Below are 26,626 nucleotides of genomic sequence, written 5' to 3'. Positions count from 1 at the left end.
CCACACTCACTCAATGGGCAGTCGTCTGGGGTGTAGTAATAAGCTGTGCAGAGTTGTGTCCCATTGTTGAACTATGATATGCTTATCATTGGTTCAAATCCCAGAGTTTCCCTGATTGTGATCCTTTGTTTATCAGCACTATATGATGATGCTGAGCTTAACGAGAAAGTTAAATGTTCTGCATTAATTTTGGCTTCCCTTCCAAAGGTGCCAACCCCTGATACTGTTCAAAGCAGCATTAAAACTAATTCACTCACTCACTCACTCCTCCCAGGTCATGAACTTCAGTTCACTTCCTGTGGGTCACTCACTGAGTGAGTGAGTTGAGTTTAACACCTCCTTAAATGGTATCAAAGTTATATCAGGGCATGTCAGCTTGGAAGGAAAGCCCAAAGTGATGCAGGTTTCAGATGTTTTACTTTTACATTTATTCCTAGGAAGATGAAGTAGCAGCCATAATGATGGGCAAGATGTCAACATACAAACAGCACTGAAACACATGATGTATAATAAAAATGATTTATTCAATTTTTGCACAAAAATTATCGTATCAAATCTATAACTTACAACTATACGTTATTAATCTTAAGCACACATAACATGTTCAACATTGGATACTTAACATAGAGAGATGACCGCAACAAAAGTCCGCCATCTTGGTGAAGTTGAGGCTATCATCAGTCACATGATTGATATGAAGGGTGTTGATTGGTCGATAACAAAGGATTGTGGGATATGATGTAACATTCAAGATATGGTTTGTTAATTCTAACATAAGTTTGGCATGAAGTACCTGTGACCTATTAAACAATAGAATTCATTTAAGATTCCGATTAAACTTAAACAAATTTAACATTAATGAGCAGTTTTGTTCAACAGTAGACGCTCAAGTGGTTTTGTTGTAAAAGTTCACAGGGACATCTTGTCAAATCTATATTCATATGATCTATACTGACAAAAATGTACATCAATATGACACCATGACGTAAGTATCTAAATACTTATCTAACAAAGATTAAAAAAAACAGATTTTGATCATTTATCTTTTTCACTTTTGATAAAATTGATCACTGCTAAAAAAGGGTTTACCCTGCATTTTCACCTTGAAATAAGTTAGTGAAGTATGATATGAGAAAAGTAAAACATCCATTGTGATTATTATTGCTCTGACCATTTGTTCGTTGTGCTTTGCGGCCGTCTACATACGCAGTAAGCCTTTACATTGTATCCAAATACGAACTTCTAAAATATATATTTAATCATCGCTAAAAGTGAAATGGAAATCTAAAATAGTCTATCCATTACAAAAATACCAGGTATATGAAACTACAGCAGTGTATACCTACTAAAGTAAAGGTATACTCAATAGAGCCTTCTCACAAACTGTATTAAAATAACCATTGGTAGAAATTACCTTAAAGTGGCCCCAATCTAGCACTATTACCAGATCTACTGTGGAAGGCAAGTTTAATCTTTTGATTGCAAAACTATCAATTTAGAAAAAATATGTCCAGAATCAAAGGTAATATTTCATAATGTTTTAAAGGGGAGCTAGGCTCACATATCGGCAGTCCTAGGATGTTATATACAATTAATGTTTACATTGATGTAAACGTAATGTTTATCAAACTACATAGGAACAATGTCTGTTTCACAATAATTACAACACCTCGACCGATACTGAAAATGGGAACACGCCTTCAATCATAGCTCCCCTTTAAAAAAGTAATTCAACGGTCACCTTCCATTTCAACAAAAACAAAACAGTTTATTCAGTTCCATGAACGAGTGTATATTTGGCAACTGGATTGAGATTTCAGATGAACGAGGTATTTGCTAGGCTATCTCTGTGACAACCCTAACACTGGAAGAACAGACAGCAGCACTCGTGGTTGCTTCGCAAAATTTAAACATTCAAAAATTAAGTACACCATTGAACATTGAATTAAATACACAATTCGGGGTTGACATAAGGGAGGCTTATAATTTGAAGCTGAACACTTTTTGGAAAAACTTGTAAACAAATCTTTTGGAAAATGCAAAACAATAATACAATTCTCTGTCATTTAGAACAGATGCTGTTTTGGGACTCAAAGGATTATCCCTCTGAGTACTGATTTACACTTGGATATTGAGATAAAACATTTGGCAGTATTTTAAGTTAAATATACATGTGACCTTTGATCGTGGTGACCTTACACTATTAGCATTTCTTCAATATCTAAGTGCATGATTTTTTACACAACCTGTACAGATTTCATATCGCACTTATTATGCTAAAAATATAAATAAATTAAAACTGGTTTCATGATAATATTATAAAGCAATTCTTTACATCAGATCTTAGGTTTACATATGAGATTTCACTGACATAAATGTGAAGGATTAACAGTTTTTCAATCATTATGCGATATATTATTTCAGATTAGATATTAAGAATGAATTATGAGAGTCATCCAACATCTGGTTGCTACTGGTTTCTAATCATCAATTTCTCTAACTTGCTCTGTTTGCCTATGAAAGGCATTGGTAATTTCATGAAATAAAAAGCATAAATTACAGAATTAAAGAAATGAAGCTGGATGAAAATCGCATGATTTATTGATCGTGATATAACATAATAACAAGAGTTCATTTTTTATGAATCAGGACCAGCCCATTACCCAACAGAAATGCATGTGAGTGAAAAAGTTTGAATTTTGCCATTTAAAGAACAAAAGCTGACTAGAGCTGACCAATAGAACCAGGCATTGTGAACAGAGGGGTGTCAGGTTGTCCAGTGGACAGAACCATGTTGAAGTAGGGGTGAAAGGTAGCAAAGATGGACTGTTCCATTATGGATATATGGGTGATGAATATTTGACAGGATGAACAATTATAATTGACAGGGACTGGTGTTTGAGATGAACTGAATCATTGGAGTAAAGAATGAGGAAGAGAGATGATGGTTCCTTTGGGATGAACATAGGGGTGTCAGGTTGTTTGAATGGATTAAACCATGAAAAACTGAGAGGTGACAGGTGGTTTGAATGGATCAAACCATAATAAACTGAAGGGGTGACAGGATGGTTCCAGTGGATTGAACCATTATAAACTGAGGGGTGACTGATGGTTTGTGGTTCAGAATATGCCACATGTCATGGTATCTTAATCACTACTAAATCGTTCATCGAGACAAATCATGAAATAGAGGCTCTACAATAGCACATATCAAAAACTGGGATTAAAAATTAAAAGAATATAACTTAAAGACAAAACAACTACATCTCCTAGCGTAATAAATGCTCCCAACGGGAGCATTCATTTCTGTCATAGCAGTAGAAGCAGACACACAACTCAAGACTCCAACCTACCCTCAAACACATTGAGAAACAGTCCTTCTTTTTTTACATCTGGCATTGAAGGTTGAATGTGGAGGTTTATAATAAAACGTGGAGTTTAAGCAGCCTAAAGCTAAACAATAATACCCAGACTATTAGTCTATGCACCCACTCTACGCAGGGTCGTTGGTTTCAAATACAATACAGTATTAATAAGAAATGCACAAGTAAACATAACCCTTTGAAACGCTCAAATCGTCACCTTGATGCAATAGCATAATATAAAAAAGAAAATATTCCAACTGAACAAGTTTATGACAAATAACCAATAATAAAATTGAGCAAATTTGTGACAAATAAAATGATATTTAATGATAGTCATGGAATTAACATTCTGACAGCATTGTGTGACGGGAAACGTTGGGAGGAAGAGGAGGAAGAGGATGCTGGGAGTGACAGCAGTAATTTCGCGGACAACAGAATGAAGCTTTTCATGGGGATTTTATCAAGGAGCCAGGAATGTGTTTTCAGAAGGAAATCGACTAAGTCACAATGATGGGAGAAGGAACTGACACTACGACAAGAGCAAAACAAAGTTTAAATTTCATCAGTTTCAAATTTCCAATTGAAAAGAGAACATTGATGTACTTCAAAATCAATTTCAGTTTGTCGTTGAACATGAAACTGGTTTGTTCGAATGCAGTTCAAAATACATAATTGTCGTTGCTCTTTCTTGTCAATATATAGGAATCTACAGGCACCATAATCAACACATGCTAGTATACATTTCATGGTACAGTAGAATAGACATAAGAAAAAATAACACATCCGATAAAACGAGATCATCACCATCATGCACCCACCCACGTCAACAAAGTCATGTTATATAAACTCGTACGTCAATAAACAATTATGTTATAGGATTTAGCCCACAAACAGCGGACAGTCGTAGGGGCACAAACACCAATGCCCAATAAACACTTTAACATAAATACATGGATACAACTGTGAGCAGCATTGGCGACATATGACTTTGTCTATAGACATATACACCACACACCGTGTGATACACACCGTATCAGACATACATGTGTCACCTTGCACAGTCACAATAACTCGTTTCAGTCTTCTGAAGCCATTCCTAATTAATCTACACGATACTCCATATAGATATTTGACATTTTGTCTTCATAAATAATGGTCCTATGTTGATAAATAGTTGCTATGTCAAGACCAAGTGTCTAGTGGTTACTATGACGATTAATGAATATAAACATACTGATATGATACGGGCACAGTAGATAACACGATAACTCTCGTCTCAGGATAACATAGGGGTAATATGGTTCACTTAGAGTTAAAGTGTTAAAAAACCTATGATAATATGACTTGTATTCATTCCACATCTCAACACTAACAAAATACATATATTTAAGTTATGGCTTCAAAATCATACCCATTACTGATGTAGCTGTGATTGTTAACAAATTTATGTTTTTCAACTGATATATTTTCGTATCTTTTACATGTAGATTTCAAAAATGTTCAAACTACTGTTCAGTATTTGAAAACAGAACAAATATTAAATTATGGTTTTTTTTAAGTTGGAACATCACAACTATTTGTCATCAATCATGGCTATCTGTTTTATTGGAGTATTGAGAATAGAATATTGGTCCATACCTTGAGACAGATGAATGTGAGAACAACCTACTTATTAAACTACATCTCCGCCAGTGTGTACAATACACTCACATGAGACTGACCATTGGTCAATACTCAACACCGAGGAAGACATGATTGTATCATACTCATAATACACACTTGGAATCTACTGTGTCAACTACACAAGGTTCGATTAACGGAAGACGGACAATACTGCCTCTAGTGACGTAGGCCTCCTTCGAGATTCAGCACAATACAGCAGGGGAAGGTTGTCTAGCATCTACTTAGTACTGCCCCGTGATGAGTGCATTCAGTGCATTGTGACCTATGTATGTACACATTTCTATCACATTACAGATCTATCAGGGTTACCTCCCCTTACTGCTATTTCTAAAACAACATTCACATTTTGTGCACTGTTGATGCATGAATACATTAATCCAAATTTGGCACTTTTGTCATTTAGTTTATTATAATTATGCATTCAGTCAATTTCTTCCAGAAACACACGGTAATTGCGTCAATTCCTAGAATACCACAGTCATGTGATAACGATTTATTCCATGCCAGTCATATTTACAGCTTCTTCAAAATAAATTGCAGTGTTTGAAAGGGATTGCTCCCAAACATCCTCAAAACAAATTTACACTGCATCACACTCAATAAACCTTTCAACATGTGAAAACAAGGTCGTCAACAGAAACCAAGGTAGGTAACCCAGCTATAATCTTCATCTTCTAACAGCATAAGATTCAACAAAATTACTTCATAAGAGAAACTATCTCTCACAAGAGCAAACTATACTGAAGAAAGACTCTAGGTTTAAATTCTACTCAAAAGTTTAACAATCATCACACATATATGGCAAAGATAGGAAGAACTAAACTTTAAACAATCAGCAACCTTAACAAGGTAGATTTGGCACTCAATATTCTACAATAATAAACCCTTGCCCTCAACATCAGCAGCGTTGACAACAGTGAAATTGTGGATGTTAAGGACTCAAATACAACAGCACCTCGCCTACATACATCCGGTCCATCTGCCCGAGATCTACTCTGCCTCCGCAGCTGTCACTAACAAAGCCAAAACAAAACAAAACAAAAAGTCTACGAACAAAAACATCAATGCCAGCCAAAATGCCAAGATTTTCAAAACACAATGAGTAATTATCTATAAACTCTGCAACTACACATAAACTCAATGTGAGCTGATAAACACTTGTCTGAGTACCTTTGATTTTTTTTACCAGTACTACCTAAAAAACACCTGTAAATATCTTAACACATTCAATTGAATATATGATTGCTTATATCAAGGAAAGAATAATATGCATTTAATGGGCTTATCATGCTAAATTATTTTTTAAAATACTGATGTATAATTTTCATAAATATTTTTATATAATATTAATATATTCTTAAAAGCACTCATCTGTAACATTTCCAGAATAAAATCATCTTATTACACTGAAGAGAGAAAACAGAAGTATCAATGTTTTTCATTATAAACAAATAAAAAAAGTTAAACATTTACTGCCATGTTTTATTTTATTTCTCCTAAAGGTGGAGCAGATGGACAGGGCTGTATCATAGTGACCGGCAGAGGTCAACAGAGCTAAGCATGAACCTAGGAACAGGACAACAGCAATATGGACTGAGAGAGGGGGTGCCTCAACCTATATTGGACCCAGAAATACATACAGAAGGCCTTCACCGTCTTTACATGGCGTAGTAAAACCATAGGCAGTGTCAGAACTCATTACAGTGGTATAGGCCTAAACTTACTGGTATGTCAGTGGTACTGTATACAGTATACATGGGATAAAGTACTGCATACAGTATTGTCCTATAATACTGATTACAGTATCGTCATGTCATTAGTACTGTATGCAGCATAGACATTGTTTAAATATTGTATACAGTATTGTCATGTGATATAGTACTGTAAAGTCTTGTCATGTGATAATGATATAGTACTGTACACAGTATTGTCATGTGATAAGTACTCCACACAGTATTGTCGGATCAATTAGTACTGAACACAGTATTGTCATGTGATATAGTACTGTAAACAGCATTGTCATGTCAATATACTGTATACAGTATCGTCGCAGTATTGCATACGATGTCATATTGTACCGATCTGTATACAATGTCATATAGTGTATACAATGTTACAGATATACATGGCGTACCAGTAATACAGTGTTCCACAACAGGAACACTTCTACACAGTGAGAGGATAGTATCAAGTCATGTGCTCTGATAGACAGAGTCTTGTCGAGGTGCGGCCTAACATGTCTATATACAGGCGTCTAGAAGCGGGAGCTAGGTGGCACGGTGGCGCTGACTGCGTGGATGACTGGTCAGTGAGTTTCGTTGGTCAACTTTCCTATTGCAGTGCCTGGTGCTCGTCCTGGAATTGTCATGGGCACAGAGGGGACTCTCCTGGGGAATAAGTCTGAAGAACAAGGACGCATGTTGCAGGAGTTTGTGGCACCATGATCAGTAAACGGATGTCGCCATCCCATCTGATGGGACCGTATCAACACAGTGAGATGTAGGCTAGTCTTGTTCCAAGTGGAACTGGGCTCAAATTCCGACCAGAGGCGTGAAGGATTTTGGTTTCAAGCTTCGATGAAGTCTGTAGAAATTCCTCCAATGCTGCCAATGAAACCAGAAGTCTTTGAAGCAAGACCTCTAACAATGTTAGTCCAAGCACCTGTTACGACGGTAAGCCAAGCATGTGCTCTTTGCTAGAACTAGCTCAAGCACCTGCCATGATCATGTCAAGCCAACACATGCTTTGTGGAGATAGTTCAAGCACTGCTCAGAGATGTCATCCAAGCCTGGCTTCTTTACATCAAACATTGTGGTATTAGGACAACAAGGTGTTCATATTTCTAAGCAGGTGCTCTGGCATACAATGGTCAAGACCACACCTCCTCCATGTAACCGCTCTCACCTCCAGGAGCAGCTTGAGAGGAGAAACCATAATGGACGACGCAGGCTAGGGAGTCTAAACAGATCTAGCACCATTGTTACATTATATTAAATATGCACTGTGGTAAACTACAATTCCTTGGGAACTATGTTGATGCGACCTCTTCTGCAACAGCACTTGTTCCAAAACTGGTGTTCGATGCATCGGTATACGAGGTGTCCATGCTTACATCGGAACCACCGTCGATGTCGTTCAGGTCACCGTTCTGAAGATGTTCCGCATCCCAGCTGGAGAGTTTATCATTGTGTATGGAATTACCGTTGTTAACAGGGGAGCCGGCTTCACCATTGCTTAGGCTGTTGTTCACTGGAGACGAAGATTTCAAGAACTGGCTGGGATCAAAGTTGGAATTGGAAGGCCCTGTTCCTTCTGAAGCTAAAAGGGAAAAAGCAACTGTTGTAAATATTGAATACAGAATTCTTATGCTGTTAATGAAGGTTTAAGACAGCTATTGGTCCCTCTGTTCAAGACTAGAGACAGCAGCTAATCCCTCTGTTCATGACTAGAGACACCCACTAGTTCATCTATTCAAGACTAGAGACAGCAGCTAATCCGTCTGTCCAAGACTAGAGACAGTTTGGAAGAAATATTTACGTAATATCTGCCCGTTATGAGTACATGATGAATTCTGGCGGTAATGTGAAGATTTTATGACTCTTCATTACATATACAGAGTTATTTCCCTTTGACTTACTGACACCAGTGGTGACGTTTAAAACAGCCTACACTCCCTGACTGACATGTTGATTTGGCAATGTTAACTTCCACAAGACACACTAGACTGATGCGACACTAAGAGCCATTGTCAGTAGTATTTAGCCTGTTAGAATCATCATTAAACATAAGCACTTACATAGTAAACCCTCAACATACGTAGCTCCAGATTCTCCGTACCACACCCGTCTAACGTCTTGTCTCCGACTCCTCATCAATGCTTTGTACTCTGAGATTCTCAGCTTCTTTCCATCAACGATACATGTACGCTTTGGCCTTGGTCTGAAATAATAGTTCACCAAAAATGCAAAATATATTCCTTTCAAATTAAAACCAGCATTAATACATGTCTAATGCTTTTGAATAAATAACATCAAATTATGTAAAACATAGAATTAATAAGTCACAGGTCTTAAAGAATTAGTGTCAATATGATATAAGTTGTGTGGAAACTAGCTTACCTGTATCTGTAATCGGGGTGGGCCTCCATGTGGAGTTTGCTGAGACGAGATTGTTCCTCATAATATGGCTGTTTCTCGGCATTGGACATCGCCTTCCATTTCGCTCCTGGAAGAAACAAAACTACACATTTAACATCATACAGAATCCATCTCATCACTCTGTTTCTGCCACAGATTGATTTTATCAAGCTGTGACTATAGTCTCTGTAAAGGACAATTTATAGATATCTGGAATCTGCTTCCAGACCAAGGTGGTCCAGTAGTCAAAGACAGTCTGAGTTTTATTCCCTTGCAGATTTATGGGATCTCCTGACTGTATGAGACGAACACAGATGCTGAATAGATTTGATTAATCATCTTTGTACATAATGTAATTGTTAAGAGTTAGTGAGAGACTGACTGTTACCACCAGCATCGGCTTTCACGTACCTAGTATTTTGGAGATGTTGGAATTGTGCATATCAGGGCAGGCCTTGAGGATCTTGCGCCTCTCTTCTCTGGCCCAGACCATGAAGGCGTTCATTGGCCGTTTCACATGAGGTCTCCCTGGCTCGTTCTTCTCACGCTGTGCTCGGATAATCTTTGCACCGAACATCTTACCTGAAATGAATAATTACAGGTCTGATAAAATATATTGACAGCAGAAATGAAATGGTTAGCAAGATAATCTGAATTAAGCTTTGATGTCGAAACCAGATGGTGTGTGATGGTGAGGGACTCACTCTGTAGATGCTGAACGTAGTTCTGGCTGTCTTCATTAGAGATGGGCATGCTGGAGGTGTCCTTGGCGCCGCTCAACTGCGTTAGTTGTGGCATCGTCGGTGATGGCGTGCTTGCATAGAGCGGTACATGGTGAAGACCTGGGAACACTGGACCACTCACTGATGCCGCTAGTTGCCGTGCCAATGCTTCCTGTACGTAACTCTCCTGGGAAGAGACAGAAAATGTACACATGAGTCCAGATTTCAGACGTTCAATGTCAGGTGACATGTAGATAGTTCAAGATTGATAGTGAGTAACAACCATGGAGACAAGTATTCTTTGACACAAGCACCTAGCCTAAAGACTGTGTCTAGTAAAAAATAATTTGGTCTATAGCTTAATTAATTAATAAGTGAGTGAGTGAGTATGGTTTTACGCCGCTTTTAGCAATATTCCAGCAATACCACGGCGTAGGACACCAGAAATGGGCTTCACACATTGTACCCATGTCGGGAATCGAACCCAGGTCAACGCTTTAACCACTAGGCTACCTGACCGCGCCCTAAGTTATTGAGGAGTGCTACAGAAAAGGAAAAGGAAGAACACGATTGGGGTAGTTGGCGCATATGTACTTTTAACAAACTGCAAAACACTAACGGATTAAAATTGTTTCAGTAGTGACTCTCCAGTAGTGACTGCAGTACAATGAATGCTTGACAGTTTCCTTACTTTTTCACTTTCGGATGGCGACTTGGCACCATTGAGGGTGTGAGCATGACCTCCGAGCGTGAGACCGGGGTAGTGTGCTGGGATGCCGAGGTATGGGCTAGTGATGTACTGAGCAGGGATGCCAAATGGGGATCTCAACCCAATCAGGGACGAGATGTCTGTCGTTGGTGGTGTTTGCGCTGTTGGCTGCTGATGTTGTTGCTGATGCTGATGCTGTTGCTGATGCTGCCTTTTGTGATTGCTGTGAGCGGGAGGAGGTGTGACGACAGGCTCCCTCTTGATAGAACGACCATGAATCATACTCAAGTGGTCGTCAGACAATCGGTCAAATTTGGCCTCATGCTTGGGTTTGGTCAGGTTGAGAGGTGCATCTTGGTCTGTGTGGTTCATTGGCAGTGCAATGTGTCCACTGGGCCACCCTGGAGTCGAACCCAGGACTGGCATGTGGGGACTGGTCTGTCTCATTGTGGGTGGGGAGGGCAGGGTGTGGCGAGCCTGGGGGTAGGGCGAGGTTGCCAGCTGGGGGGACGTTGAAGGCTTGTGAGGCTCACTGCCCTTCGGGGACGATGCCTTTGGAGAGGTACGGGCCTGGTTCGGAACTGACGAAACTGAAACACAAATAGCACCTTTATAATCACACATCTAGCAAGGATTAAATAATTATTAAATATAAAATATTTAAAAATTACACACAGGGTAAATTGTTGTAAATAATAATTATCATTACTCATAATAATGTCTGGAATAGTAGGTCTTTTTTAAAGGTTGTTGTTATTCCCAAATCATCATCAGTATTTTGGCATATCACAGAATGAGCATCATCATCATCATCATCATCATAATAATAACTAGAAGAGGTACATGAGCTGTGTTATTAACTGGAATTAGTTGTACTACAACCTCATCTGCTGACAACACGCCAACAGAAGCCAGGTGCAGTAGATGTTATATAGCCAGCTTTTAAAGCAATTTGCACTCTGTACACTGTCATGAAACACGGATCTCGTGTATTGTGCAAACCGAGCAGTGTTCAAACACATCATCAACAGGCAGCAGTAGCAGCAACAGCAGCGATGATGACCAAGGTATAACATATGGTGGGGATGCAGAGAAGTACAAGGCTTGTTTATGTACCAGAAGTGTACATTAACAATGGAACATGAAGCACCAGCTACCCTTGTGAGGAGAACGACTTTGAGTGATGGGTCATTAGTACCCAACATTACAAGACACTGCTTTGATGGTGGATATGAAAGAGGAAGCGTCTGATAAGGAGACCCCATAAAGCCTCGGAAACATGTGATATCAATCTGTATCAGCTAGCTACAACACTACTACATTGTTGCTACTGCCAACAGGGATGTAACGTGGCATCTACATTTAAAAACTATTTCGCCTACAATGATAACTAATGCCATTGCCATAAGTCCCAATGCTACAATTGTTGCTGCTGTTACTACTGCTGTTTCAGTTACTATTGCTGCTGTTGTTACTACTGCTGTTTCCGTTACTATTGCTGCTGTTGTTACTACTGCTGTTTCTGTTACTATTGCTGCTGTTGTTACTACTGCTGTTTCTGTTACTATTGCTGCTGTTGTTACTACTGCTGTTTCTGTTACTATTGCTGCTGTTACTACTGCTGTTTCTGTTACTATTGCTGCTGTTACTACTGCTGTTTCTGTTACTATTGCTGCTGTTGTTACTACTGCTGTTTCTGTTACTATTGCTGCTGTTACTACTGCTGTTTCTGTTACTACTGCTATTCCTGTTACTTTTGCTGCTGTTGTTACTACTGCTGTTTCTGTTACTATTGCTGCTGTTGTTACTACTGCTGTTTCTGTTACTACTGCTGTTTCAGTTACTATTGCTGCTGTTATTACTACTGCTGTTTCTGTTACTACTGCTGTTTCAGTTACTATTGCTGCTGTTGTTACTACTGCTGTTTCCGTTACTATTGCTGCTGTTGTTACTACTGCTGTTTCCGTTACTATTGCTGCTGTTGTTACTACTGCTGTTTCTGTTACTATTGCTGCTGTTGTTACTACTGCTGTTTCTGTTACTATTGCTGCTGTTACTACTGCTGTTTCTGTTACTATTGCTGCTGTTACTACTGCTGTTTCTGTTACTACTGCTGTTTCCGTTACTATTGCTGCTGTTGTTACTACTGCTGTTTCCGTTACTATTGCTGCTGTTGTTACTACTGCTGTTTCTGTTACTATTGCTGCTGTTGTTACTACTGCTGTTTCTGTTACTATTGCTGCTGTTACTACTGCTGTTTCTGTTACTATTGCTGCTGTTACTACTGCTGTTTCTGTTACTATTGCTGCTGTTACTACTGCTGTTTCTGTTACTATTGCTGCTGTTACTACTGCTGTTTCTGTTACTACTGCTATTCCTGTTACTTTTGCTTCTGTTGATACTAAAGCTACTGCTGTTACTGTTATCATTATTGTTGCTGTTGTTACTATTGCTGTTGCTACTATGGCTACTGTTGATGATATTGCTGCTGTTGTTACTACATCTTCATGTCCTACAGCAGCTTCAACCATCCCCTCCTGTTAAAAGTTGTCACTCTGCTGCTATTTCACATCTCAACATCACAAATGTCACAAGATGACTGAGAGAGTACCGGCAACGACCCCAAGCTCCCTTCATACACCATGCTTAGTGAGATAACTACCAACACCTCAAGTTATCAAAACATTCACAGATACATAAGCAGATAAGGCAAAAACTGAGGTCTCGGCCATCGTGTGTCTTCCACGGTTCAGCCAATCCAAGAACAGAATCCACTTTCTGCCAATGCCACAAATGATTCTGCTTGCACTCCAAGCAGAACATAAACATCTTATTATTATTTTGAAAGACGAGCAAAAACTAAGCCGTTTGAATTTTCATAAGCTTAGGACGAACCATAAATTTGCACTAATTATTTCAAACAAGGAGTGCAGTTTGAAAACAAAGATATCTTCTAGTTTGTCTGCTTGTATTTTGCCATTTTGTGGTTTTTCTTTTCTGTTAGTTTTCGATTTTTTGGTGAGTCAGTATACACAGTTCCGGTGTATGGAGTTGTTGTATGACAGCTGGGATGAAACTCGAGCAGATATATCAGCAGCTGATTGGCTAGAAACAACACTCCCTCATCCAATCATCATATCATGTGTTCTTCTTCAAATACACCCTGTTTTTTCAACACGGTTGACACTGTCATTTGCCTAACTGAAGGACTTAGGTTCCTATCTCGCCAAACAAAACATGTTTCTTGTGTCAAACACACATCTTGCTTGTTATACAAATTCACAAGGGAGTTTTTTCCACAGACTTTTTTTACCATGGCACTTTTACAAAATACATAAACAATGGTGATTGTTTCACCATCTCAACAGTCTAATTGGACCGTGTTTAAGGCGAACAGACAATCTTGAAACATTTCCGACTGCACGACCAGACGTCTTAATCTCTGATCATACCACCATTGAAATGTCCATAAAGTTGAAAAGAAACTTATTACAATTTTAGGGGTAATTGATTATATTTATGAGCCAAATTCACAGAATACTCCACGGGAGATTGTTTGTTTCTGATTCCCAAACAAAGCACATACTGTTTTCCTGTCACATATAATGATCCAGTCTTCAATTTATGATATGTTTTGTTTATTTTCTTTCAGACAAAAAGAAACTTGTAGTCCAGCCCAAATGACTTGACAGGCCTGTAGCGACCATTCTTTCGACCAAGAATCAACATATGGTTTTGTCATGAGAGGATTGCTGTTCTTAACAAAGACCAATTACCCTGTGTTTATGGATAACTTTGAAGCAGAACAAACATCTGAAAGCTGCTACAGGCTTATTGTGGTGTGTTTATGTCGTGTATCCTATTCCTGCCATACCAACACCATCCCGTCAGAAACAGTTACCCAATGTTAAACTATTCCCCTACTGCTTTCAATGACAAGTGCAGGCTGTAGAATATTGTCTTTACATTTCGGCCGTCAAACCGCCATGATTTCTAACCATACGTTCTGCACGTACAATGACATGGAAATTTATGTCCTAATTCCCCAGTATACAATATGTCATTTTCATCATTTGTTAATTCCGAAGTGTGTAGTTACGCTTTCTTTTCGGAAAAATCAACATCAATTTCCAAAAACTCTTTAAACCAGCAATGCATAAAACGATTTCGTTATGGCTTCTATATGTGCACTATGCAAGTCATCTAAAAATACCCTTTTCTTCCACATACTAGGAATCACAGAGTGCATTTCTGATGATGGGTTTGCAATGCCGGATGCCTCCCAAATGATGCATGCAAATGAAACCGTATTGTTTCCTAAGCCGTTCACAAGCATACCAGATTCAAGCGTATTGAATTTCAAAGGCAAACAATACCCATTTCAAGCAGGTCTTTTTAAGGCCACCTTGCTGGATTGGATCTAGGAATTGAAACCAAAGTTTGAGCAGCAACTTGAAGAACAAACACTTCTAACTCGGCTGACAGGCGATACAAAATAACACTTTTCAAAATTTCAAATTTAACCTCTTGTGTTCAGATTTGTTTTGAGAGAAATCATGAGAAGGGGAAGAAAAATACAGCTGGTCGGCAATTAGAAAGCTGGGAATTTCAGGGAACTGGTACAGTCCCCAATTCCTGCAAGTGGACTAGCCAATCTGCCATGCCATGCTGACAAAACACATTAAGTTAAAGTGCTGGTGTTTAGATAGGCTCAGCATCTACAAAACACATGGTTGGATTTGCCCTACTGTTTTCCATACAACAGGCTATTATAGTACAGATCGACTGATTCCGTTCCTCAGCCAATGATGTCACTGCTTACATGAGAAATGTTCCCCAATGCTTCTAGTCTTATCTTTACTCGGGCATTCTGAGATAAAACAGGCATATTTACCAAAGATTTTTCCACCGTTGATTTAGATGTACCTTTCAGGGATAACGTAACTGGGCTATTAAGATTGTGTGTGTCGTGTTCTTTTATGATATGTGGAATATATGTTTCAGCAAGTGGTGCAACACACTGTTGACATGGAGCCCGTTCCAAAGCCATCTCATCTTACGCTGTCGTAAGTCGTTACGAGAGTCGTAGCAGTACGATTGATCTATATTTACATGGGCATTCCAAAGTCATTGTACGATTCTGACTGTATCATAAGCAAGTGTTTATTAACCACTATCAAATGGTGATGATGCCAGTGTTCGTGGAAATGTGTGAAAAACATGGTCAGAAGTGTCGAAGAGGTCATAAACTTATTAAAACTTTATGGATAAGAACCCCTGCACCCTAACCAACTCATTCCAACACTTGTCAGACTGCACGTACAGAACACTTTGACATCTGATTATAAATCTAGAATTTCACTCAACTTATGTTTGAAGCTCTGTGTGAAAAACATCTGAAATCTCCTGATCAAACATAACTGTGACTACCATCAGGCTGATAGTTCTTCCATATCACATGCCCTCCTTCACCAATATTGTTACAGTGGTAACATTCAAACAGCAACAGCCGTGCCCAACAAATTCCTAATCATTAAATATGAAACAACATAGGCATGGTCATAATGGCAAAACCATCCTGACGCAGCCACCGATGGGTCAGAGATGGTCTTTGACTACAACATAATGGTTTGGCCATTCTCAGAAAATGTTTTTGTTAGCGTTTCCTGTTTAGAAAGTGTTTAAATAATGTCAATCAGTGCTTGTCGAGAGACACTGACAGATCGAGTCAAACTCCAGAATGACTTTTACCTGGCAGGAATCAAGCTAGTTACAAACGTCACATTGTGAAAGCCGATTTATTTTCTCTGTTAAGTGTTCAATTACGAGTCAGTCGGGGATAAAGCGAATGAATGGCATCGCAATGAACATGTCTGATTTCATCCTTGCTGAAGACAAAGCGTGTGGTGGCACGGTCGATCGCCTCACACACTACTTCCTGATTGCCACCAGTCTCAGATATTCCTGGTAGTTTCCACATTGTTATCATTTTTTTTCCCCATCTAAGACTTCCTTCATACAAAGGATTTTCAGTCTACAACCCACTGTCAATCAAGGATAAAAAACATCAAAATGATTGTGATTTTGGCATTTCACACGACTGAGAAAGAAATGGATTTGTTGTACAGTTGGTTTGGAAAATTCCTTTGATCTTAAATGCCACATATTGTCCGAGTTTATTTTCATGATGGGTATTACTAGTCCCCATTTGGAATACAGTTTACAACTGATTTAAAAATAGTATACAAAAGTGTATACAGAGCCTAACCAGAATCTTAAAAAATATTTAAATTAACTTTTAGTTAAAAAGACAAAATAACAAGCAAGATGTTGAGATGAGTATTAACCTTCAGTTTATATAAAACAAACTGGTGATGATGGTGTTAACGGGGTTGGAGTAGGTATAGGCTAGGAGATGCCTAAGGCAACAATAGCGTAGCATCCTGCTAATTAGTGTCAGTAGTTGGCAGCTAGAGTTTAGTTACGTTTGACAGCTAACTGATTTCCTCAAACAACTGCTATCCCTAATTATTCAACCAGAATGGGAGGGGGGGGGTAAAAATCCGGAAACACTCTTTTCTTTAAACAATAAGCTTACTTTTTTGCAACAAAAGAAAGGAAACAGTGTCGCCAGGCAGGAAAGATTTAAAGTTTGGTTTTTACAAAATGTCTCACATTTGTTGCTGTAAGTGTTGCCAATATGACACAGTGGCAATTATTGCTTGAAGACAGACCTCTTGAATCTCATGACTAAAATAACTGCATGAGCAGTCAAGGAGCACGTAATCTGATGACAATTAATATTCTACTAAATTTGAAACAAACTAGAGACAGAAAATATAATTTGGCCATCAAAGTGATCCGTAACTTGCTCACCATGACTAATTCTCACAACAGCTTGGTGAGTAACCAGGAGCTCTATTAGTGTCCACTCAGGCAGTGACAGGAGAGATATTGAATAATAGCCGGCTGCACATTCTTCTCCTAATTAAGCTTAACGAAGCCATGACCAACTGAAGTAATTAGAAATTCCATAGGAATATTGGACATTGCAGTTAGCCAATACTGCAATTACCATTTGTGGCACCGATGGTATTCTTGAACAGGTGGGATGAGTTCTGCTAATCTGAGCATGTTTCCGCAGACAATTGAACTCAGCCTGTCTAATTCTTCCATTCTTCACCCCCTATGCTCTACCCTCAAACAATCAGGCCTGATGACTCACACGTCCATGCAACAAAAGTTTCCAATTTCAACCCATTCAGATCCCTTCTTCCAATTATTCCACATTACCCAAGAACAATACCACATTGTATCTTCAGCAGATCATTACTAATGTGCCATTCAACTTGTAACAATATTAAATGCTGAAACAAAATAACCAAAGAATCATTGATTTATTTCTGGATTTAACAAGCATTCCAATTTCTTATCCATTCCACTTGCCAAGACCACATGTTTGCTGTGGTGGGCATCAACGATACATGTAGAGGCAAAATTAACCAAAAAATCATTTCGATTTTAATATTTTTTTCGATTTAACAATTTGCTTATCCCTTCAGCCACAAGGACCTGTTCGACAGTGGAGAGAAAAAATAAGTCCCAAATAATTTATTTTCTTTCTGGATTGAACAAGTTTTGTAACTGCAAGATGTCCAATCCACCTACAAGGATATGTTTGACTATGGACAGACATCAATGATGTAACGTGAGAGACAATCATGCATTCCAATATTAACTGTCGATTAGTGCCGTCTGCCTGAACGTTGAGATTCCTGTGTTATAAGGACATGCGGGCTGTTGGCATTAGCTGGAGAAAACTGATAATGAAGTTTCTCCATCCTTTTGTGTCCATATTTAGATGTACTGACACCTAATGAAGGCTATTCTAGTGGGGATTCCATCTGGATTGAATTTCACTCCATTTTGTTCCTATTATCAGTTGAGAACAGTTACTGTTGGGCGCCCTTTATTATGGGAGCAAGATTGGGATTGTGTGAGCCCCTCGCTAGATTGATGAATTCTCTGGGCAGGCAGGAAATGTTGTGGCGTTGATAGCCATGTGTTCCATCAAACACAATAGTGAATGCATCAAGTCGCATCATGCTTGCTTCATGGGTTACCAGAGCTGCGAAAACCCCCATCTCAGTGGTCTCCCATTCCCTGCTGTGCCATACTTTTAAAGTTGGGAATTGATCTTGGGAGAGTTGACAGGGAGCCCCCAGCCCACCGATAAATCTATGAAGCCTTTTGTCTCTGGACAGATCTCTTCCTCTGATGTCATACACCATTAAGAGAAGAATGTCACCACACTCAATATCAACTGAAAGAAGATTTAGCCCTACCAATATTGCCCCCATAACTCTATCTTCCCATTCCAAAAATACATTTCCTTGATTCAAAATCTTTTCCTACAGCTGGTATAAGTGCACCTGTTGAATGAATATACACATACAGTATACAAGAGAGTAACAGAATCAGTTTACATCAATAAGTGTCAAATAAATTTCGAAACAGAATCAAAGACCACAGCTGAAATGGATGTGGAAATAAAACTTGACATAGGGACAGTTTCTTGACTTTAAGTCTCAGGAATTCTTCACGTTTCACAAAAACCCTTTGTCAGTTGAAAAGGAAGTCGTCCGAAATTCCTGGACAAAAAACAGGACTTTCTTCCCTTCTAAAACAAAATTGCCCCTTTCTGAATAATTGCACGACAGGGGTTACATTAGAGACAAAGATCACAAAGCAGTGTGTGGCTTATTCAGCAGGAAACAAAGTTTAGGCAACAGAATTCCTCTTGATATTATTTCTCAATGACTTGCAGATGGGGAGCCAATGGAGGGGCTGCAGAGCCAGGCTTAGAGAGGAGATGCTTTTTTAAGAAGGTATCTCTCACTACAAAATGTCTCCTGTTTTCGCCAGATGGTTGCCGTATGTCTCCGCTCGCTCAGCTCAAGACCATGTGCAGAAAATCTGATCTAAACATTTGTACACTATTTTACTTTCCAAACATTTACCGCTTGTGTATGACTTGTTTCTTTCTCTTGTCAATCCAGGATGGGTTAAGTGTGCTTTGTTTACTGTAAACATTATCTTAAAGCCCAATTTGATACTTTTTGTAGGTACATCTTGCACAAAATGAACACTTAAGCATTATTGCATTATCGTTGCTCTCATATTATAGTCTCAACTCAGCTTTCCAATTAAAATTCCTTTCAAGCAGCTAAATTTGAGTTCCTGATTTAAAAAATATACAACATGGGCTCAAGTTTCAGTAGAGATATCCTACATGAGATTAATTTGTCCATACAAGTATCTTGATAAAAGCCTACCAAACAGAACAAACTAGAGATTAATCCTGATTATGCCCTCTTACAAGTCTACCATGTCACATGCCAATTAAACCAAACACTATCTTAGCTTGATGAAACAAACACGTACAGTCATTAATCTCATTGTCATGACCATGTCAAAAAACAAACCCGAAAACAACCATACAATACAAATTGAGAGCCGGTTTTTGGTGATTCTTGACAAAGTACAGCAATCACCAGTCCTTATCTGATCAGTTTTACAAAGTCATCCCTTGTCACTGGCAACGTTTTTAATGGAGGAAAACACATGCCTCATCTTATCACCACAAAAAGCAAATCTTTCCACATCATCTTTAAAGGTTTTTGGATGCCCCATTGCTCAGAACAAGACATATTCGAGAGCAGTGTTCTGTTACAATACATGAGGGGCCACAAACATCCAGAAAGTTTTCGTATCAAATAACAGTTTAGCATGTAAAATGCTCAAAAAAAGGAACATTTTTATAGCCACATAATTCCCACTTGCAGTAAGACTGAACCAACGGAACACATTTCGATATCAATTTCCTTGGAAACCTTTCAAGAAACCATAATCAGTTATATACTCATAATATACTCATAATATCATATTTTGTGAAAAGAAAGTGTTTCAACATTTGTGTGGATATGAGGAAATGTGATCCGTGAAAATATGATGCTCTAAAACATATGGTCTAGCTTCTGTTGAAAACAGGAGCAGTTGTTTCTATGATGTTTGCATACAGTGTTGTTTTTGTCAAATTCCCATAACGGATTGTTCAACAAGAAAAGCAGGACTTGTCAGTAAGAATATTTCCCACTTGTCTGACGTAAAATAAACATTATATTGTTTCACAATGATATTTCATGCTAAAAATGAAATCCTATCAAAGATGCCAAATAAAAAACTTTTTGTTTCAATGCCAGACGAGTTTACGGGAGATAGACTTACAAAATGTGAGATTAGGTAAAATTACCCCCAGCTAAATCGCAAGAACTCTAGACTATCACTGTTTCTGTGATAAACACATAATGCAGAATCTAAATTTATATGTCAAAGGAGCCTTAACGCTAAAGAGGAAATAGATGCCAATGTAGACTTGCTCAAATACAGACTTGATTTGCATATTTATACACTGCCTGAGGACATGTGACTGCAAGAACCAATAGCAGCCATTTTGAATGAACAAAGGGAAGTAACTCAAGTGTGAACTGTATTTAATATACATGTATTAGATTTCTCCGTATCAGCCATTCATCATTTAAGGGAATCTCAAAAAGAGAAAGGAATTGTGAAAAAGACTGATCATGCATTTGGAGGCAAACAATATAAACATGTAGGCATTCTGTTGTCTCCCTGTCACTCGAGATAACATTCCGAGTAAGATTTATTTTACTTTATTAGCACATTTATCCGTGCTGGGGAAAGGCAAGGAAGAGAAGTCTGATATCATGGCTAGGAAAAGTTACAGACATTCTAGTACATTGACCTTGCTGTTTACACATGCTGTTCTGATAATGGCTTTTTAAACAGCCTAAATATCTTTGACACTTTCCCTTATCAGTAGTCTCCCCTTTATTTCGGTGGTGTTTGAATCTAAACAATGCTGCCACTCAGGGCAAATTCCTACAATGATGCAAAGAAATATGGAAAAAGCATCAAAGAAGGCTATTGAAAGAGGTGGAAGCGATCGTGTGTTGTCGAGGCATCAAGCGACACAACATTTGCAATGTGTGCACATTCATACGTTCTTGCTTTCACTATGACTGCAATGTGGGAATCCCGATAACTAGAGAGTACTTGGCTTAGATAGTGCTACATTGTTTTAACACAGAAAACTGCTTTTTGTTTTGTTTTCAGAGGGACACGCCTAATGATATTATCAGAAGCTAAGGCAATTTCATTAGTCAGTGTATTAAATTGTATCTGCCTGAAAACTAAGGACACCTATCTTAGGGACTCAGTAGGTTTAGGTCATCTGTGATGGTACGTATCAAATCATTGTCATGATAAGTTTTCTTATAACGCAACTTGATGATTAATGGAAAAATAAAATGTTTTTTTAATGCAACTAGCTTCGAAGGCGAAAGTCAAACATATATATCTTTCTTACTTCAACTGAAATTAACCACTTTGAAACAGCTTGTCATATTTCTACATTGATTGTCATCTGTTATTGCCCAATGCTGTAGCTAGGTCTGTGGAAAACAGTTTGAGAGGAACACAATTAAAAAATTCAACACTACAGAATAATCAGTCTCAATTATCTCCCAAAACAATTCCAGGGCATAAAATACAAAATAGTGAAAATTATATGAACGGATCACTGAATATCATGATGACAACAGTTGTTTCGCAAGAGGAATGGCAAACTGTTCCATGAATTATAAGCAGTTATTTTCCAACCAAACAAGTTTGCACCCCTATAATGGGTTCTTCGAGTGCATGAAGTCTACAAGACGTTCCTCGGTGGAGATATGAGTTAGAAAGAGGTTCATTTGTTCCCCCATGACTCATAGAGAGCTGTTGAGTCGGAATCATCATGCCGACATGGAGAGTGTGCATATGGTCTTTGTGGTCGGTGCTTATCTTCCCACTCCATACACCCTGTCTTGATATTAATTCTCTCCGTCGAGCTGTTTTATTCCCAGAGAGTTCCTCTATCAATGCTTGAATTGTTTGTCGGAAAATGAATATGATGAAAACTTAAGAGGGCGGATGATTAATTTTCCGTATGTTGTATTAATTTTTTTTCCTACTTTGCGATCGGGAATAAGTATGGAGGGAGAAAAAAAGCTGCAACCATGTGTGCTGATAGTAAATCTCATATTTTCGACAGTCTTTGATGATTTGAGTCCAGTATTGGGATGCTGTAGGAACTTTTGCCTTTTTCCTCTGCCTCATGTTTTCTTATCATCTAACATAAAAGAGCTCAAAACATCCCTAAGACATGGGTCACCTATAACACTGGTTAGCAACTGACGATCAAATACATATATAAGTGAGCTACCTCTGATAACGTGAACATAATGATTATCACCGAGTCGGATGCCATGTGTTGAGACGTCTACAGTTGTTGCACTGCTTTAAACATCCCGCTTCTTTCATCGTAATTAAAACAACCCATAAATTAAAAGTAAGAAGAAGTTGAAACTTTGACAAGAAAATCACAAATTTAAAATTAGTTGCAAGATTTATCTCAGCTTCGAAGCAAGCATGTAAATTTGGCGGAATACACCACACTGTAAATCTTAAAGAAGGTAAAAACAGACAGCCATTTCATACAGCTAAAGACTCGCCAGTAAAAACCTCAGCACAACGATAACTGCACGGCATTGTAAGTTGTGTACTTGTTGCTCAATGTGTCGTCTTTCCATCAAAAAGCAGCCGAACACAGCCTCTGTAAATCACTTCACTGACACTCACAACACCAAGTTGGCCTTAAGTGTCAGTGTTGAACATTGTAGATGACTTTCACAGTCTCTCTCCTGCATGCTTAACTGTAAACATGCCCTAACTTAGCCGGCTCTTTAGCCACGTAATCACCTCTGAAATGTGTCATGATAATGGTATAACCATTACATATTAATGTATTTCTATATTCCTGGAACTGACCAAATGTTATAACCATTTCATATTAATGTATTTCTATATTCCTGGAACTGACCAAATGTTATCACCATAACATATTAATGTATTTCTATATTCCTGAAACTGACCAAATGTTATCACCATTACATATTAATGTATTTCTATATTCCTGGAACTGACCCAAATGTTATCTGCATTCCATATTAATGTATGTGTTTAAACCTGACCAAATCTTATAAGCATTACATGTACAAAAACACTTTGAAAAGGCATATTCAAACTTATGTATTATTTAACAAAATGGCCATAAAATCAAATCAAGTTGTTCTGTGTATTAATAATGAGATAATCAAACACAACATTTTGTCATCCAGTCATCATTCCGTGTCGTGGTAGTAAATATTTACTGCCCAAACTGTTTTTTGTCCTTCGAGTTAAAGTCAATAATGCCTTTTCATTGTGAGTCAGTATATTAAATTATTTCTCTAAGATAAAAACTGACCAGTTTCCTTCCTTGTGTTCATGGATTTCTCTGTCAATGCCAAGAAAAAGTAAAACATTTCACGGTTGATTTGATGTCGATAAAAAAAACTCATGGAATAATGTATTGAACCAAACTATAAAGGGATATTAGATTAAAACATAATTTCAATCACACACATCAACTTCAATTATTTTAATTTCACTAAAGTAACTTCAGTGTTTGCTTGTTATTAATATTAAACAAGAAAATACAATGTCTGCCTTCTCATGAAAGTAATAAAGTTGTAAATAATATATCTACATTTTTATCTTTATCTAAAATAATGTAATAATGTTGAAAATTGCATTAATTTGTGAAAGAATCTATTGAATATTCTGTTCTTTTGTCAAAAAAAATCTGAGACACCATTCAAAGATTAATCAATTTGTTGAACAAGTTCCACAATGAAATAATACTAAAAAGAGGTTAAAGATTCAAGTTTGTAGCACATTTCTAAAACATAAGACACTGTTTAATGCATCCATCACAATGTTAAACATAAACCGTATCACCCAGACAGGTATATTTGTGTTTAATTCTCTCTCGCCAGTGAAGCTTATGCACATTTAGATAGACTTTGACACAATAATCACAGTGATATCTCATTAGCACCCCTACACGGAAACATTAAATAATCACCTTCCACTTTCCACCTTTTCTATTCTCTATCTTTTCTTAAGTATTTACTTAAACACCAAACAATCAGCATGAACTTACTGGCTGTCAAATCCCCATCAAGCATGACGATCATGACAATCAACAGGTACAGGATGAATATGAGGATGCAGTATTACTGGTAGAGAGGATGCATTTGTGAACAATAGCTGGTAAAAGTCATAACCGTTGCCCAATGACCCCCACACAGACCCAGATCAAAGGAATGCACGATTGTGACACATCTATCCCTTCAATAGTCAACATTATCTTGCTATGGTAATACTGGAACAGGAAATCCGTTATGAACCCCGTACAACTGGCAATCGTCTACTTCAACGAAGGCTACACAATCATCTTCCTTTGCTTTTGTTTCAGTGCCCTTTCATCTTACTTTGTGATTATTAATCATAGTTTTCAAAATTAATCATTGTGGCTATACATAGCCAGCAGAGGTTATGACAAATGTGTTGACGGTGTATCATGGACTAGACCACGATTTACATCACACATACTGTTATTATTAATTATAGATGTACATTTTAAAATATTACATTACATAGACACTGTGTTATTATTCATGATAATTTAAAAAAAACCCATTGATCTGAAGGTACCATTAAAATACCATACAAAGTTATGGTGTAAACATTGTTTGTGTCTAATTGTAAGTTTAAGACTGAAAGTACTCGACACAATAAATACAGTTCATCACAACATCCAAACTGTAAATAAGACAAACAAAACAACCCATCTGTCATCAACACAAAATATCAATAATCAAAATCGACACTCACCCATTTCCAAAAAAGCAGTGACCTTACATCAAGTAACTCACCCTAACACATCGCGACTACACAACATAACACAACTCACCCATTGGTAGATCTTTCAAGCAGTAAGACACTAGTGAAGGCTCACAGCATACAAGTCCAGCCACATAGAGGGCAGTGTATAAACTGACAGAGTGGCTCCTTGCCGAAGCTGAATGAACTGTACGTGAATGAGAGAGGGAGTGAAGTCAGCAATGTTTACAGTACTGATGTTCCTGTCTCCCTCAACCAGCCCTATCTGGCCTCCTGTTTATCTCCCGAGGGCAGTCTCCTCGCTTCTGCTGCTGCTGTTCGGAGCGAGTCACAAAGACAAAAGCCAGAGGGGGAAAACAATAGCTATTTGTCCCAGACAACGGCAAGGAAGGAAGCCATTAGCCCTTGGGAATGAAAACCATATGGAGTTACCTAACTGGCTACTGTTGCTTTGGGAGGGAGGCCCCATGGGAGTGTAGGGGGAGGGACAGAGTGGGGTATTGTCATGTGGTGATTGTGTTTACGAATTTCGCATAGATTAGCAACTGTTGCTCATTGTATTAAGGCTAGGGTTTCCTGTGTTAGTGTAAACAAGTTTTGTATTTATAATGAAAAGTGTTACTTGTGACTCATGGCGTGATAATTAACTGTGAATTCGGATACTGACAGTAATTAACCATGACGTGGTAGTGGGTTTGTGATGTAGAGAGCACATTGTCAAAATTCTCACACATTCAACAGATTGCTGCAGCCATAGGAAGTAGATATCAAGTCAGCCAATTAGATATTTAGTTCAGCTGACACTTTGGCTGATTTCCTTCCAAGGAATTGACACATTAGTGTAATCTCCACTCCACAGGGTGGTTATCTCACAAATAAACTTACTTTTTAGTTTACATTCCGTAAAACTCTCAACAAAGACATCACCATGCTAACAAACACATTTATATCCCATCTGAACAAAATTAAAACCAGCACTTACACAATGTGCGTGTTAGACTAACATCTAGTCTCTGAAATGAACATATTGTACTGAAAAAAACAGTTCAATTATCTTAATAAAAATATTATAAAAGGGAGCCCAGAGACTCTCTTCATTTT

The 26,626-nt window shown here is 38.1% G+C and overlaps 1 protein-coding gene across 10 annotated transcripts in view; it reads right to left on the bottom strand.

Annotated features, from left to right (window-relative positions):
• Nucleotides 1-505: 505 nt before the first annotated feature.
• The window catches only part of LOC124112910 (transcription factor SOX-13-like), a 251,830-nt gene continuing 225,709 nt past the window's right edge, over nt 506-26,626 (bottom strand). For all 10 annotated transcript variants that reach the window (XM_046473097.2, XM_048386281.1, XM_048386282.1 and 7 more), the window contains 6 exons: nt 10,598-11,205; nt 9,889-10,093; nt 9,596-9,766; nt 9,167-9,272; nt 8,845-8,987; nt 506-8,366 (listed from right to left, as the gene is read on the bottom strand). In XM_046473097.2, coding sequence (XP_046329053.1) covers nt 8,077-8,366; nt 8,845-8,987; nt 9,167-9,272; nt 9,596-9,766; nt 9,889-10,093; nt 10,598-11,205 — 1,523 coding nt within the window. In that variant the 3' untranslated portion in view covers nt 506-8,076. The remainder of the gene's footprint in view (nt 8,367-8,844; nt 8,988-9,166; nt 9,273-9,595; nt 9,767-9,888; nt 10,094-10,597; nt 11,206-26,626) is intronic.

Source organism: Haliotis rufescens, unplaced genomic scaffold (genome assembly GCF_023055435.1).
Source record: "Haliotis rufescens isolate VD_foot unplaced genomic scaffold, xgHalRufe1.0.p SCAF_6, whole genome shotgun sequence".
Taxonomy (NCBI): Eukaryota; Metazoa; Mollusca; class Gastropoda; order Lepetellida; family Haliotidae; genus Haliotis; species Haliotis rufescens.
The sequence above is the reverse complement of the archived record's forward strand: the minus strand, read 5'-3'. Positions and strand labels throughout refer to the sequence as shown.